The sequence below is a fragment of the Colobus angolensis genome, unplaced genomic scaffold (assembly GCF_000951035.1).
Source record: "Colobus angolensis palliatus isolate OR3802 unplaced genomic scaffold, Cang.pa_1.0 Scaffold19, whole genome shotgun sequence".
NCBI lineage: Eukaryota > Metazoa > Chordata > Mammalia > Primates > Cercopithecidae > Colobus > Colobus angolensis.
This window is the reverse complement of record NW_012115043.1, coordinates 7,994,710-8,010,710: the sequence shown is the minus strand read 5'-3', so window position 1 is coordinate 8,010,710 and position 16,001 is coordinate 7,994,710. Positions and strand designations below refer to the sequence as shown.

Genomic DNA, 16,001 nt, shown 5'->3' with positions numbered 1-16,001 from the left:
GGAGCTTGCAGTGAGCTGAGATCCGGCCACTGCACTCCAGCGCGGGCGACAGAGCGAGACTCCGTCTCAAAAAAAAAAAAAAAGATGTGAATCAGAAAGTGGGGCAGAGGCCAGACTGTGGAAGTGTTTAAGGCAGCTAAGGTCATTGGCATTTATTTCGGAGTCAACATAGGGTGCCTCTGAAAGGTCTAAAAGAAGGAGAATGACACGGTCAGATGGGTGCTTAAGAAAGATGACTCTGGCAGCAGTGTGCTTTTCAGACTCTAAGCCCTCTTATTCCTAAGCCATCTGTCAAAATGGCAGCTGGGCTGGGGCTCTGCAGCTGGGGCCTTTAGATGGCAGAGATGCAGCCCTGCCTGCCCCACAATGCATGCCACACAAGTGGGCATAGATTGTTATCGCTGCTCCCCGCATCTCTGGGTTCCTTCTGGGGCACACACCCACCAGTTAATGGTTAATATCTTCATGAAAACAAACAAGGCCATGGCTCAGCGCAGGAACAGGCAGTATGATGATCCCTGTGCCAAGTTCAGCTTTAACTCAGGAAGATGCTGGAAGATTTAGGGAAGGTTGCTGGTTGTAGTATGCTCTCTACATCCACTTAGGACTCTTCCCACTGAAGCTAAATGATATTTCTTTTTTTTTTTTTTTTAGTTTTTATTTCATAACCATAAACTTAACTCTGCAATCCAGCTAGGCATGGGAGAGAACAAGGAAAACATGGAACCCAAAGGGAACTGCAGCGAGAGCACAAAGATTCTAGGATATTGCGAGCAAATGGGGTGGAGGGGTGCTCTCCTGAGCTACAGAAGGAATGGTCTGGTGGTTAAAATAAAACACAAGTCAAACTTATTCGAGTTGTCCACAGTCAGCAATGGTGATCTTCTTGCTGGTCTTGCCATTCCTGGACCCAAAGCGCTCCATGGCCTCCACAATATTCATGCCTTCTTTCACTTTGCCAAAGACCACATGCTTGCCATCCAACCACTCAGTCTTGGCAGTGCAGATGAAAAACTGGGAACCATTTGTGTTGGGTCCAGCATTTGCCATGGACAAGATGCCAGGACCTGTATGCTTTAGGATGAAGTTCTCATCTTCAAATTTCTCCCCATAGATGGACTTGCCACCAGTGCCATTATGGCGTGTGAAGTCACCACCCTGACACATAAACCCTGGAATAATTCTGTGAAAGCAGGAACCCTTATAACCAAATCCTTTCTCTCCAGTGCTCAGAGCACGAAAATTTTCTGCTGTCTTTGGAACCTTGTCTGCAAACAGCTCGAAGGAGACGCGGCCCAAGGGCTCGCCATCGACGGCAATGTCGAAGAACACGGTACGGTTGACCATGGCTAGTAGTACAAGAATTTCCTCGGCGGCAGCGTCTGCAAAGCCGCTAAATGATATTTCTAAACAAATTTTACTGCTTGATTTTCTTATTAATATGGAAATTCCAAGTATTAAGCATGAATCGGCAGGCCTACTTGAAGGTCATAGTTTGGTTTCCCCAACATAAAAGCAACAACGGGCAGAGGGCCAGGCATGTTGGCTCAGGCCTGTAATCCCAGCACTTTGGGAGGCCGAGGTGGGCAGATCTCCCGAGGTCAGGAGTTCAAGACCAGCCTGGCCAACATGGTGAAACCCTGTCTCTGCCAAAATATACAAAAATATTAGCCAGGCGTGGTGGCGCGCACCTGTAGTCCCAGCTATTGGGGAGGCTGAGGCAGAACTGCTTGAACCTAGGAAGTGGAGGTTGCAGTGAGCTGAAATCACGCCACTGTGCTCCAGCCTGGGCTACAGAGTGAGACCCTGTCTCAACAACAACGAAGCAATAAGGCAGACATGACAGAAAGAAAGAATAGCTTACTTACCCTATCAACCTTCATGATTTGAAATCTCTGAGAAATGTCAGCAGTATTGGCTGGCAGCCGAGATCTTCCTGACACAAACCTCATGAACAGCACCCGCTCTTCATTGGAGAACTCTTCCAGCGTATGCCAGAACCACTGCACCAGCTGATGCTGCTCATCCACCTCACGGTACCGCACCACTTTCTTCAAGACTTCCACAGAGATCTCGGGCATCCCACACACCATTTGCTCCAGCTGTTTCGCTGTGAGGAGGGACAGCAGTGGCACAGGAACAATCCAGGACATCCCTTCTCGGACTGCAGCCACCTGTTCCCAGGAGAGGTTGCTCATTCAATGAGTGTGCGTGAACCTGGCATCTGCTATGGGCCCCGTGGGGCTAGGCGCCTCCTGCTGCCTGCTCATCTGCTCCCCAGACCCTCCACTTGTTTCTCAGACCGCCAGGCTCTATGAGAATCAGTCCAAAAGCCCACCCTCCCTCCCTCTCAACCCTTCTTAGAGCCTCTCCCTGCTATGGGATTCTTACACTCCTGGTTCCACTTCAAGTCCAATTCAGGAGCCTGCCTTCCCTCTACCACAAAATCCCAGCCCACTGGGGCCCTCCCTGATATCAGCCCCGCTCACTCATATTCCTAATCATATGTGGCCATATGCCGTCAAACTATGCATGTGTGGACACTTCATCTCAGAAAGGTAAGAAGCTCTTGGGAGACTCATCTAGTTGTCTACTGTTTTTTAAATTTATATTTGTCTTTTGAAAACAGTTATATCCTTTTTGTAAAAATTATTTATGCTCACTGTAAAAAAAAATCTGAAAAGTACAAAGAAGAAAGTAAAAATGGGAAGTCCTTCTTTAGGAAGGCAATAGAAAAGGCAACAAATTTCGTCAAGAGACTTGGGTTCTAACTCCCAGCTCTACCGATTATTAACTCTCTTAATTTTTTCATCTGAAAAATGCAGACATTGCTGCTCTCAAGTGGCTCTGATGAGAACTATATATGAGTAACCACATGAAATTCTGTGTGACTGGGTAATTCTACACTGTGCTGTTCTCTTAGCATCATAGTGCTGGGCACAGGCAAGGTGGGGAGTGCCAAGTGGGGTGCAACCAGGGGCTGCCTTGACAACTTGTTTAGAAAAATGTCTCCTCCAAGATTATACAGTAGTGCATACCCTACACACAGACTCACCATTGTTCAAGGTTTCATAAATACTTCTTTGCTCCTGGCCAACTCAAAACCATCTACCACCATTTAAAAAGTCTGAGAATCTGAATAGGGACTATACCTTAAGGAATTGAGTAACTATGTGAGGTGATGGATATGTTAATTTGCTTCACTATAATAACCTTTTTACTATCTATATGCATATCCTATATTATCGTATTATACACCTTAAATATATATAATAAAATTTATTATATTAAAAAAAACTGGGCCAAGTGCAGTGGCTTGCCCTGTCATCCCAGCTACTTGGGAGGCTAAGGCAGGAGATCCCTTGAGCCCAAGAGTTCAAGGCTGCAGTGAGCTATCACTGTGCCACTGCACTCCAGCCTGGGTGACAGAGCAAGACCCTCTCTTAAAAAATAAATAAAAAACTGGCACTAAGGTTGGCCAGTAAGGATCAGAGGCTGGCAGTAAAGGCAGGCTCTACTGTAAAGGTCAATACCCCACCAAAGTCTGCCACACAAAAACAAAAACGAACAAACAAGCTGTTATGCTTGGTGGAACACAAAACAAAAGCTGTTTGGAAAAAAAATGAGGCTGAGGTATGGGACTGGCTCCTTGGAGATGGCAGGGGGACAACTGAGGACAGCTATGGGACAAACAGACGAAGAAGAAGTGAAAGAGGAAGAAGGGCTTTTTACTGAGAACAGAACAAAGCCAGGGCAGAGCAGAGCACAGCTGTGGAAAGGGAGCGTCCATCCAACCCTCAGAAGAAGAGGTGTCATCAGAAGAGCCTGGACACCATCTTGGAGCCTGGTTTGGGGTCTTGGCTCTGCCGTGGGCACTCAGTGCTTTCTTCTGTGAAACAGTGCTGGCGATCCTAACCTCACAGAGGAACTACGGGGAAAATGGCAGGCAAGAGTGCCTGGCACCGTGGCTGGCATGCAGGAGGTTATCAGTACATTTCCAGTCAGTTATTGATTCTCTGGGGATTGAAAATATTCATGAACTGGAGACAAACACTAATCCCTGGCTGTGTAAACAGCATCACTGACAAGACCCAACTTCATTAGGCTAAAGATATCATTTTTCTGACTGGACTTGGCCCAAAGCCAAAGTCTAAGAAGGAGCCGGGAGTGAGGGGTATGGAATATGTATACTTCAAATTACTAAACTTCTATAGCTTCACAGCCTGAGTCCAGCTCTTGAGAAGACCCCAACATATTCTGCAAATAAAGTATTGTTGAAATGCTATGAATGATTGTATTATCAAAAGAACCATTTTTGGACATGATATTTACTTCTGTGGTCACTCATTCACACTCCCATTATTTATTAAATGCTTACCTACCTGTCAGCACAGAACAAGGTAACTCAAATGAAATAGAATATGCATTCTTCATTCAATTTCTTGCAAGCTGAGGAAACAAGGCCTAAATTCTGGGGCCTAATTCTTAGACCATAACATAGAAGTATGTGATATATCTTGAGGAACTTCAATGAACTTCAAAGTAAGGAAAAAGATCTCTACAGGTTGGTGACCTGGAGGAAAGCTTGTGTGTGCAGGAGATGCCCTCTTAGCTGAGGTTTAAAGAATAGCAGCAAGGGAGGGAAAGGGAAATGCATGTGAGGTCATAAGACCAGCATTTGGGGGTTCATTTACGTGGGCCCTGACTAACCCAACTAGAGTAGGGGGAAGCAGTAAGCAGTAAGCAGCTGAGCTGGGAAGCAGTAAGACATGAGGACAAACAAGACTAAGGAGGAGTAAGAAGGCAAGGTCTGAATGCCAGATGAAAACAGTCTCAATCCAACCAAAGACCAATTCAGAACCGATTTAAGGCATTGGATAAGGAGAAGGCCTGAAAAGTCTCTGAATAGGGTTTGAAATATAAATACAAAGGAATCACTGAGTGCGGTGGCTTACGCCTATAATCCCAACACTTTGGGAAGCTGAGGCAGGTGGATCACTTGAGGCCAGGAGTTCGAGACCAGCCTGGCTAACATGGCAAAACCCTGTCTCTACCGAAAAATAAAAAGATTAGCTAGGAGTGATGGCACGTGCCTGTAGTCCCAGCTACTGGGGAAGCTGAGGCCAGAGAATCACTTGAATCCAGGAGGCAGAGGCTGCAGTGAGCTGTGATTACACCACTGCACTCCAGCCTGGGCGACAGAGTGAGATGCTATCTCAAAAATAAATAAGTAAATTAAAATACATACATACATACAGAGGAATTAACACAGTAAATACATATCAGATTTTGGCATAACCGGTCAGCTCTCATTTGGAGAGAAACCCAAGCATTCATGTGTACCTCCCGTTAAGTTTCATCTTACCTGTCTGTCCATCTCATGAAGTCGATATTCAATGGCCCTCTCCACATATTCCTTCCTATTGGAAAATGTGAGTGGGATACTATTTCCGCCAGGGATTATAGGAACCATTTTGCCATCAGCACTTTGGCCAACAAAAGAATCAAGAGGAATCATCTAGGAACAGAAGAAAAAAGAATTTTTATTACATGGTAGAAATGACAGCAAAAAGTATTTTACATACAAATATGGCACAGCAATAACAAACTCACAATTTTTAAGGATAAAAACAAGGAAAACAAGACAGGTAGGACTGATCCGGCTACTTGATCAGCAGCAGCGTGATCACTCAACCAGCTGTAGTTAAAAATGGGACCAAATCTCTCCGTTCCCAAACCAGGCCTGTTGAACTCTGGTGACCCCAGGCCTCCCTTTCCACCTTGGTTCTTCACTCTAACAGGCAGAAAAAAATTAAGGGCGAAGGAGCAGCTAAGGCCAGGAGCCTGCTCTGTCTATCAGAAGCTGTTTAAACTGCTGGGGTTGAGCTGCTAAGGACAGCAATGGCATAGATATGGCATGGTTCAGCCAGACAGCAAGTGGAAGACTATATCTCAATTTTACACAGAAAAATTCTAGTCTGTGCATATAGGAAGTCAACACCAGTAGAAACACAGACTGGCCAGGATTTACCTCATGGAAACTCTCCTCGGTAATCCCACTGTCTTCAATGTGAAGAATGCTGTTGAGAGTCTGCACATAGAGCAGATCCACCTCCTCCAGGTCCTCTAGGGTGAGTGGGACACAGCACAGCTGCTTCCACACCAGAGGGGCCAAGTGAAGGTCCAGAGGCTTCTTTGTGCGAATGGCAACCCCCATTAAAATTCCTAAAAACTTAAACTGCATTAAGTGTTCATCGAGGCAGGCAGAAGGGTTAAAAAGGAACCTGCAAAATTAAAGGGAATATTTCAAACAGTATTTTCCTCATTTCTGTTAGAAATAAGTTAGCAATGACAGCTACAGTGTTAGTCTATACCTGTACTGTTCAATATGGCATCCATTAGCCACATGAGGCTAAAGTAATTAAATAAAACTAAAAATTCAGTCCTTCAGCTTCCCTAATCACATGTTGAGTTCTCAAAAGCCACATGTGGACCACATGTAGTTACTGTTTCACACAGCACATGGACTGTATTCTGAACTATTTTTAGAAGAACTATGTAAGGATCTTAAGCTACCTGCTCCAGAAAGCCCTGTTTTCTAAAATCATTCTGTTTTTAATTTACAAGTCTATGAAACAGGATCCAAAATTCAAAATTTTGCAAATATAAAGATAATATGTAATTGCAAATACTAACTTTTGTGACTTGCTAGCATAATAAAACTCTTAAACAAATTTTGGTGTAGAAAATTCACTATGGGGAGGCCATGTGGGCCTTCAGAAACATAAACCAGGTTTCATGATCAAGTCTGAGCTTCCTCTCCCCCTCTATATTATCATTGATTTGGTCTCAATAAACACCAAGTCTTGAAGGATGTGCCTGTTTCCCTTTTTTTTTTGAGACGGGGTCTTGCTCTGTTGCCCAGGCCGGAGTGCAGTGGCACAATCTCAGCTCCCTGCAGCCTCCACTTCCTGGGTTCAAATCAAGTGATTCTCCTGCCTCAGCCTCCCGAGTAGCTGGGATTACAGGCATGTGCCACCATGCCCAGCTAATTTTTGTATTTTTTATAGAGATGGGGTTTCACCATGTTGGCCAGGCTGGTCTTAAACTCCTGACATCAGGTGATCCACCCGCCTCAGCCTCCCAAAGTGCTCGGATTATAGGCATTAGCCACTGCGCCTGGCCTGTTTCCTCATCTTTGACAAGAGGATAACAATAATATTTACTCCTTAGGGTTATAATGAGTACTGAAGGGGATAATAGGTGTAAAGCACTTAAAACAGTGCCTGGTACATAGTAAGTACTCAATAAACGTGAGCTATTATTATTATTTTAGACACATAATGAACATTGCTGACTGCATACCTGTCCCTATTGTAACCCACTTCTGCGGTGGCATTGGGAGAGGGTATAAGAAGGTCAACAATACCAGTTTCAAGTTCCTGTAGAAGAAGGAAAAAATTTTTTGAGAAATGACAAATGCATGAAGAGAACAAACCAATTACATTAAAGATCATACTAAAAAGAGTGTATTTTGAGGAATTTATAATGCCATGTGACAACTGATAATTTCATACTTCATTTTCATGGTTTCAATTTAAAATGAGATTAGGAAATCCCCCTTATGGAAAGCACTCATGTATGAAGAACCAAAAGGAATGAGAAAGTCAATCCAGGGGAGGAGTAGTGGTGGCTATCAAGAGTGTAGTGATGTTTCAAATAGATTCAATAATGACAGTCAAGCATTATTTTAGTCACAGGGTTTACTGGAAAAATCCTGATACTAGGCAATGCTGGAAAGGACAGAGCTGATCTGGAAGCAAAGCTGCCAATGCAGATCTTAAAATTAGAACTGGTCTAATTTTAAGACCAGTTCTTAACATTTATTTTTCTAACTCCCCTGGAATCTGGCAGTTCTACTTTGTTCTAAAAGCACCAGAATAAATCAGAGCACATGGGTGCTCCCGGATTTGTCTGTTACATAAATGTACATATATGCCATTGCTGTTTGTTCTGCCAATATTATAACACAACAGATGGTGAGTCACTGGTAGATGCCTAAGAACTGATATTTATGTAGTAAGGTATCTTGACAAAGCATTTCAAAAACTGTTGCTCTAATTTGCCTACGTATCACTAAGCATGCCTTTATATGAGGCTCACAAATGCATCCTTGCTACATTTACGAAAACAAGCCTGGCAGAGTGATCACTGGAAACAGCAAAATGGCCACTAGCAGACTAGGGAACTCGGCAGGGGACACTGCAGGAATATACCTGGCACATCTCTGTGATGGTGTCATCAAACACTCCTCCAGCATCATCAGCCCCTTCTCCAACCAGCTTAACCTTCCACGCTCGGGAAGGCAGACGGAGGTCTGATGCATTCAGCTTAACTACTTGTCTCGCTATTTGGACAAAAATGGGCTTACACTTCCGTCCTCTTTAAAAGAAAGGGAGAAAGCAATGAAATACAACTCTTACCAATTTCCCCAAAATCACATGACATCTTCCCATCAGTGAGTGAAAAAGCTAGTTTAACAAACAAACACTGTGCTAGGCCCACTGTAACCACACCAGGTACTAACGTAAGTACTATTATATCTACCCTGCCTTAGAAATGAGTAAACTAAGACTCACAGAAATTAGTAATAACATCCACCTGAAAAAAATCCCAGCTCGTTAGTGAAACATACATACATATGCTAACCTGGTTGATATCCTCTTTACAGTTATCTGAGGTCCATAGTTTTTGCCTTGAACCATGGTTTTTCCTATGGAGCGCACCATTGGCAGAGTATAGACTCTCGGGGCTAACAAAGGCCGAAGTTGTCCCTGTACAATGCCCCAAGTTCCAGCATTATAATGGGATGTGCTGTTCTGTAACAGAAGGTATGGTTATCAGAAATGGTATAATCTAGGCTTAAAAGAAATAACAATTTCACTTGTAGAACATACATTATTTTGGCTGGGCGCAGTGGCTCCTGCCTGTAGTCTCAGCACTTTGGGAGGCTATGGTGGGCGGATCACTTGAGCCCAGGAGTTCAAGACTAGCCTGGGCAACATGGCAAAACCCATCTCTACAAAAACATAAAAATTAGCTGGGCATGGTGGCATGTGCCTGTACTCCCAGCTACCTGGGAGGCTGAGGTGGGTGGATCACCTGAGTCCAAGGAGGTTGAGGCTGCAGTGAGCTGAGATCACACTACTGCACTCCAGCCTGGGCACACGGTGAGACCCTGCCTCAATATTATTTAAAAAATTGAAAAACAGAACATACATTCTTTTAAAAATGCACTTTAAGAGCATAAACTCAGGATTAGTAACTATTAGTAACGTGTAAAATTTTTTTGATAAAACATATAATTACTATTTTTAAAAACCTTAGAAAATACAGAGTAGGATACACATATGTATACACAAATTAGGTGATTCCAAATCCTACCATACAGAGATGCCCCATTGATCATTTCATCTATCTCCTTCCAGTTCTTTTCTGTGTATGCATACACAACGTTTTTCACACTGTTATCATTTTGAGCTGCCTTTCTCAATTCACTTTACATTATAAACATTTCTCCCACTAATTACAGTTTGCTAACACTCTGTTTAGTGCTGCACAGGACTGCTGCCTGGCTGTCTATTTGTCAAATCACACACACACACACATATACACACACACGATAGCTAGCCACTTTGTTACTGGACTAGTCCATAAAGAGACAAATCAGCAAAACTTACTTTATTTCCCCGACCTCCCTTTCCCCAGGACCCAGAATGCTAATTTGTAAGAAGAGAAAAAAGTATCTGAAACTTTTCAGATTCATTTATGTAACAACCCTGTGTTTCTAATAGCTTTGTGTGCTTACATTTTAAAATCATATTCTAGACTTTGCAGAAATGGCACGCTTAGTGGCTGAGTGCAGTGGCTCACATCTGTAATCCCAGCAATTTGAGAGATGGAGGTGGGGCGATCATTTGAAGAGTTCGAGACCAGTCTCATGACTGACCAGAACTCATATTAGTCTGACTAATATGCTGAAACCTTGTCTCTACTAAAAATACAAAAATTAGCCAGGCATGGTGGTGCAGGCCTGTAATCCCAGCTACTCAGGAGGCCGAGGCAGAAGAATTGCTTGAACCTGAGAGGCAGAAGAATTGCTTGAACCTGAGAGGCAGAGGTTGCAGTGAGCCGAGATTGTGCCACTGCACTCCAGCCTGGGTGACAGAGCGAGACTCCGTCTCAAAAAAAGAAATGGTATGCTTAGCCATTCATACTTGATTTTTGAACAAACCAAAACACAGAAGGAAGACCACTCTGTGTCTAGCAGCATCATGACCAACCTCTAGACTGTCCCTAACACAGCAATAAAATGGAAACAGAATTGTTATCTTATTAGCCATGAAAGCATTTTCCAAAGGCAGAGGGAAAAAGCCCTGGGGCCTGGTGAGCATGTCATGGGCACTGCTTACCACGCCAGTCTGTGCCTGGCTGCTTACCACGCCAGTCTGTTACCTGGTTGTTGGGGCTAAGGTTCAGCAGTCTCCAGGACGAGTACATGAGGTCAGAGAAGTGGTAAAGCAGCCGGAGCCTGGCCCGCACCGTGTGAATGCTGACTTCTCTCAGCGCCCCGTACTGGGGGGGCAGTGTGTCAGGCAGGCCCAGCTGCAGAGGTACTGACACACCTGTCCAGAAAGCAAATGGGCACTTGTGAAGGAAACAGCATTGCTTTCACTTTCCACATTTTGAAAAATTTCAAGCATATAGAGAAGCTCATGGACACCCATTCCAACCTCTATCCATCAATTCATCTTAGTTTTGTGTGTGCATTTGTGTTGGTTTTTAAAATGTCTTTATCAGGGGGCGGAGAAAAAAATAAAATAAAATGTCTTTATCATTATGGAAATGAAACCTGGTATTTTCTCTTTTCATTTCCTATTTATTTAACAACAGAACTTAGGCAGTTCCTTCACAAAAATAAGTAAATAAAGCCAAGTTTTTCCTTTCACATTTAATAATTGCCATCTTCATAATACCGCAAATGTGGGCAAGGACTAGGTAGGCAGTTCTGGAAAATGGAAATGGGAAACTTAGCAGAGCCAAATCCATATTCGCTAGGGATCTGACACAAAGTATTAATGACAGAAACATACAGGTGCATGGTTCATGAAGGCTTTTACTATAAGAATAAGAGTTCTGTAAGAAGCAAAGACTACAAGGCCTGCATCCACAGCTACCCTCCCACAAAAACACAGAGTAAAAATAAGATACAAACTCCCTTGAGTTTCCTGTAAAGAAAGACTGGTACAGTGCAATTCCCAGGGGTATTATGCTTCTTCGTAGTAAAAACTAACATTTACTGAGTCCCTTCCATGTGCCTGGCACTATTCTAAGAGCTTTACATGAATGGGTCCACTTACTTCTATAGCTCTTTGCAGTAGGTTAGTTATTATTATCCTCATTTTACAGACAAAACACTGAGTCTCAAAGTCACTCAGATCAGGAAGAGGAGCTGGGATTCGGCCCCAGCAAGGTGGCCCCAGAGCTTGAACCTTTACCTGTCACATTGGATAACTTCTGCCCTGAAGTGGAAGTGAAATCCCTCTGAAGCCACTGAGTACCTGAAATTGTCAGTGCATAGGCAGCTCTGCTCATTCTAGATTCCGTTAATAGAAACCATTTCCTGCTTGTTTGGAATCTACCTGGAATTCCCACTTTTCTCTCTTAGATATCTAAAAAAAAAAAATCCCTATGGGGAATCTTAGGACCCCCTAAGAAATAGAGGGGTTAGCAAAACTGGAAGAGAATGCTGAGCTCTTAGACACAACTTTGCTTCAGGGAAATTCTTGTGCCTTAGACACCAGAAGATGGTAGAAAAACAAGGTTTGAGGGCCTTGTCCAATGGCTGGACACTGTGGCTCACACCTGTAATCCCAGCACTTTGGGAGGCCGAGGTGGGTGGATCACTTGAGGTCAGGAGTTCAAGACCAGCCTGGCCAATATGGCGGAACACCATCTCTACCAAAAATATAAAAATTAGTTGGGCGTGGTGGTGCATGCCTGTAATCCCAGCTACTCAGGAGGCTGAAGCAGGGGAACTGCTTTAACCTGGGAGGCAGAGGTTGCAATGAGCCGAGATCGCGCCATTACAATCCAGCCTGGGAACAGAGTGAGACTCTGTCTCGGGAAAAAAAAAAGAAACACCCAAATATGAAGAAATGTGTAAGAATGACACATGTCACAACATTAAGGTAATAGCTACATCTGAAATGAATGGAAGATAGATCAAATCAAAAGGCCGGGCGCGGTGGCTCAAGCCTGTAATCCCAGCACTTTGGGAGGCCGAGGCGGGCGGATCACTTGAGGTCAGGAGTTCAAGACCAGCCTGGCCAATATGGCGGAACACCATCTCTACCAAAAATATAAAAATTAGTTGGGCGTGGTGGTGCATGCCTGTAATCCCAGCTACTCAGGAGGCTGAAGCAGGGGAACTGCTTTAACCTGGGAGGCAGAGGTTGCAATGAGCCGAGATCGCGCCATTACAATCCAGCCTGGGAACAGAGTGAGACTCTGTCTCGGGAAAAAAAAAAGAAACACCCAAATATGAAGAAATGTGTAAGAATGACACATGTCACAACATTAAGGTAATAGCTACATCTGAAATGAATGGAAGATAGATCAAATCAAAAGGCCGGGCGCGGTGGCTCAAGCCTGTAATCCCAGCACTTTGGGAGGCCGAGACGGGCGGATCACGAGGTCAGGAGATCGAGACCATCCTGGCTAACACGGTGAAACCCCGTCTCTACTAAAAAAAATACAAAAAACTAGCCGGGCGAGGTGGCGGGCGCCTGTAGTCCCAGCTACTTGGGAGGCTGAGGCAGGAGAATGGCGTGAACCCGGGAGGTGGAGCTTGCTGTGAGCTGAGATACGGCCACTGCACTCCAGCCTGGGCGACAGAGCGAGACTCCGTCTCAAAAAAAAAAAAAAAAGATCAAATCAGAAAGGGGCCACAGTTGGGTGTTGAGCACACAAGTATGTATTACAGTTTTCTTTAAATCTTTGTGTAGCTATACAAAAACTTCACAATAAATTAAAAATAAACAACAAAAAGCTAGAAGTAGCCCACCAGTTCTTTCTTCAGTTATATTCTTGCCAAACATAAGAATAAAATTGTGTTTCTAAAGGTTAACTAAGGTGAGGAATTTGACAAATGGTCTCAGGGCTTTTAATCTTTATTTCTAACAGTGGGCCTTAGAAAGCTATAATTTGTCATTTCTTTTATATATTAAAAATACTGGCCAGGTGCGGTGACTCATGCCTGTAATCCCAACACTTTGGGAGGCTGAGGCGGGCGGATCACTGGAGTTCAGGAATTTGAGACCAGATTGGCCAACATGGCGAAACCCCGTTTCTACTAAAAATACAAAAATTAGCCAGGAATGGTAGTGCACGCCTGCAGTCCCAGCTACTTGGGAGGCTGAGGCAGGAGAATCACTTGAACCTGGGAGGCGGAGGTTGCAGTCAGCTGAGATCACACCACTGTACTCCAGCCTAGGTGACAGAGCGAGACTCCACCTCAAAAAAAAAAAACCTTAGTTGCTGCTAAAATTATAAATTTTTGCTTGCATAAGTAATATGTATTCTCTTTTGGGGGGTGCAGAGAGGACCTGGTTCATACTGATGTCAGCAGGACAAATACCTGCTATGAAAACACTTCCAGTGCTGGTAACACAAATAATGCTTTGTGTGGCAAAAGGCTTGATGGTTTCACAACGATGCTGGATACAGTTTGGAACTGTCAAGCAGACAGTGCCATAGGGTACTGCTGAAAGAGAAGCTGCAAGAGCATGAAGATTTCCTTCCTCACCTGGTGCTCTTGGTGGGACAGGTGGTGCTGTCCACGCAGCACTGTGGCAGCGGCCAGCCGAGATCTGCCGAACATTTTTCCCTTGCAGACCTGTTACCAGGGTTGGTTCTCGAACGTGGTTGGTGTGGCCTAGACCGAGCTGGGCATAAATCATAAATACGCAGAGATTCAATTAGAAAGAGGAAAAGAGGAAGTCAATATGAAATTTTTCTTAGAAAGTGGCAGATATAAGTAAGTTAATAACTGTACCATGCATCAGCATCAATAAAACGCATTCTTTTTTTTTTTTTTTTGAGATGGAGTCTTGCTCTGTCACCTAGGCTAGAGTGCAGTGGCGCAATCTCAGCTCACTGCAACCTCCGCCTCCCTGGTTCAAGCAATTTTCTGCCTCAGCCTCCCAAGTAGCTGGGATTACAGGCTCCCACCACCACACCCAGCTAATTTTTTAATTTTTAGTAGAGACAAGGATTCACCATCTTGGCCAGGCTGGTCTTGAACTCCTGACCTTGGGATCCACCTGCCTCGGCTTCCCAAAGTGCTGGGATTACAGGTGTGAGCCACCACACCCAGCCCCCAATAATAAAATACATTCTGATTTTCTCTATCATAACAGTCCTCACAGTTCAGACTGCTAAAAACTAAGCTGCAACAAGGACATTCCAAATCTAGCAGATGAGTCTTAATGACTTAACACACCCTTGGATTCCACTTATGGAAAGGAAATGAATTCTTGGAAAGTTAAGTAATAACAGAATGATGTATGGAGCTTTTACTTAAAACACACTGATTTCTGTGTAACAATACATAAACATATATAAAAACATATATGGAAGCAAATTCTAATCTCCAAATCTCTATACTTAGGGTCTGACTGGGAGAGCCAGTGTTTCAGAAGCTAAGCAAATCAACATCATTAGGAAGGATCATGTCAAGCCACTGCCAGGAAACTCCCAAAGGGGCCTTCAACGTTAACTCTCCTTTCAGTAAGACTGCAACCACAATGATGAGCGGTTTCCTTGTCTTTTAATATAGGGATGAGGAAACCACAGGAGCCAAACTGAGGCTACTATGAATAATGCCAGACCTTGAACTTAAGGGTCCCTGGCACTAGGGGAAGCCAGACCCAGAGAGGATTTATGGAGGAAGGGGAGGTGGCTCTGCATGTGGAGCTCAAAGTCACCGTCACAGCACCTCAGACATCTCACACCAAGGTCTCGCCCTACTTCATAAATAGAGGAGGGTGAACACATCCACCTTTTGAGTCTCTTATCAATATCTCAGAGGCTCAGTTTAATCCTATAAATAATGCGGGTGACAAGATTCCTGCATAAACCTAAAGATAGTTTGTATGCCATCATATTATAAAATATAAAAATATTATTGTTTCATTCCTTTTTCCAGATCAACTGATATTCCCAGGACCTAACCTTACATCTTGCTGTAGTAATGATGATGATGTTGACAGTAGCAAATCCTTACATACTGCAGCTTACTACATGCCAGGCACTTAACAATGTGTGAGGACACACACATATATACTCAGTTAATCCCCTTCATCACTTTGCTGTACTGTCCGAATTGTTTTAAACCATGGTATAACACTTCTTTGGCCACAGTCAAGAGAGAAAGACATAACTAGACTTACAAAATAATCAGTCCCATGGCAAAGTGATGTGCTTGGAGTATTTTAGTAGATTATTAATTTCCTAGCCTATCTCTTTCCCCAACTGAGGAACACTGTGAGATTTCTAGAATATGAGATAGCAGCAAGCCATATAAATATTTACCTGCCCTTCTGAATTGCTCCCCCAGGCATACACATCTCCATTTGATGCCAAAGCAAGTGTGTGTTCAGCTCCAACTGCCACATCTTCAATGATCATTCCAGCCAGGACAGGGATTTGTTGCGGTCGATTGTGATTGCGAGCACGCCCCTCTGGCAAGCCTATCAGGCGATCTGAAGAAAACAAAACAAAAACATGTGGAAATGTTTTGCACCACACACCACAGTGCTTTTGTATTTTCTGATCAGTCGTTTAGCTTCTTATGGTGGAATGGCAATGACACATAAAACTCAACTGAGGCTAAAGCTGCTATTCCGGAAAGGTACACCAGGTTCTGAATAAATAAAAAG

General features: G+C 43.8%; 1 protein-coding gene across 1 annotated transcript in view; it reads right to left on the bottom strand.

The window, feature by feature from the left end:
* Window positions 1–16,001, bottom strand: part of HERC1 (HECT and RLD domain containing E3 ubiquitin protein ligase family member 1) — a 248,445-nt gene that overhangs the window by 7,710 nt on the left and 224,734 nt on the right. Inside the window, exons 70-78 of the mRNA XM_011940429.1 lie at window positions 15,655–15,824; window positions 13,868–14,006; window positions 10,516–10,685; window positions 8,710–8,879; window positions 8,277–8,442; window positions 7,366–7,442; window positions 6,032–6,284; window positions 5,366–5,518; window positions 1,869–2,174 (exon numbers count right to left, since the gene is read on the bottom strand). Coding sequence (XP_011795819.1) covers window positions 1,869–2,174; window positions 5,366–5,518; window positions 6,032–6,284; window positions 7,366–7,442; window positions 8,277–8,442; window positions 8,710–8,879; window positions 10,516–10,685; window positions 13,868–14,006; window positions 15,655–15,824 — 1,604 coding nt within the window. The remainder of the gene's footprint in view (window positions 1–1,868; window positions 2,175–5,365; window positions 5,519–6,031; window positions 6,285–7,365; window positions 7,443–8,276; window positions 8,443–8,709; window positions 8,880–10,515; window positions 10,686–13,867; window positions 14,007–15,654; window positions 15,825–16,001) is intronic.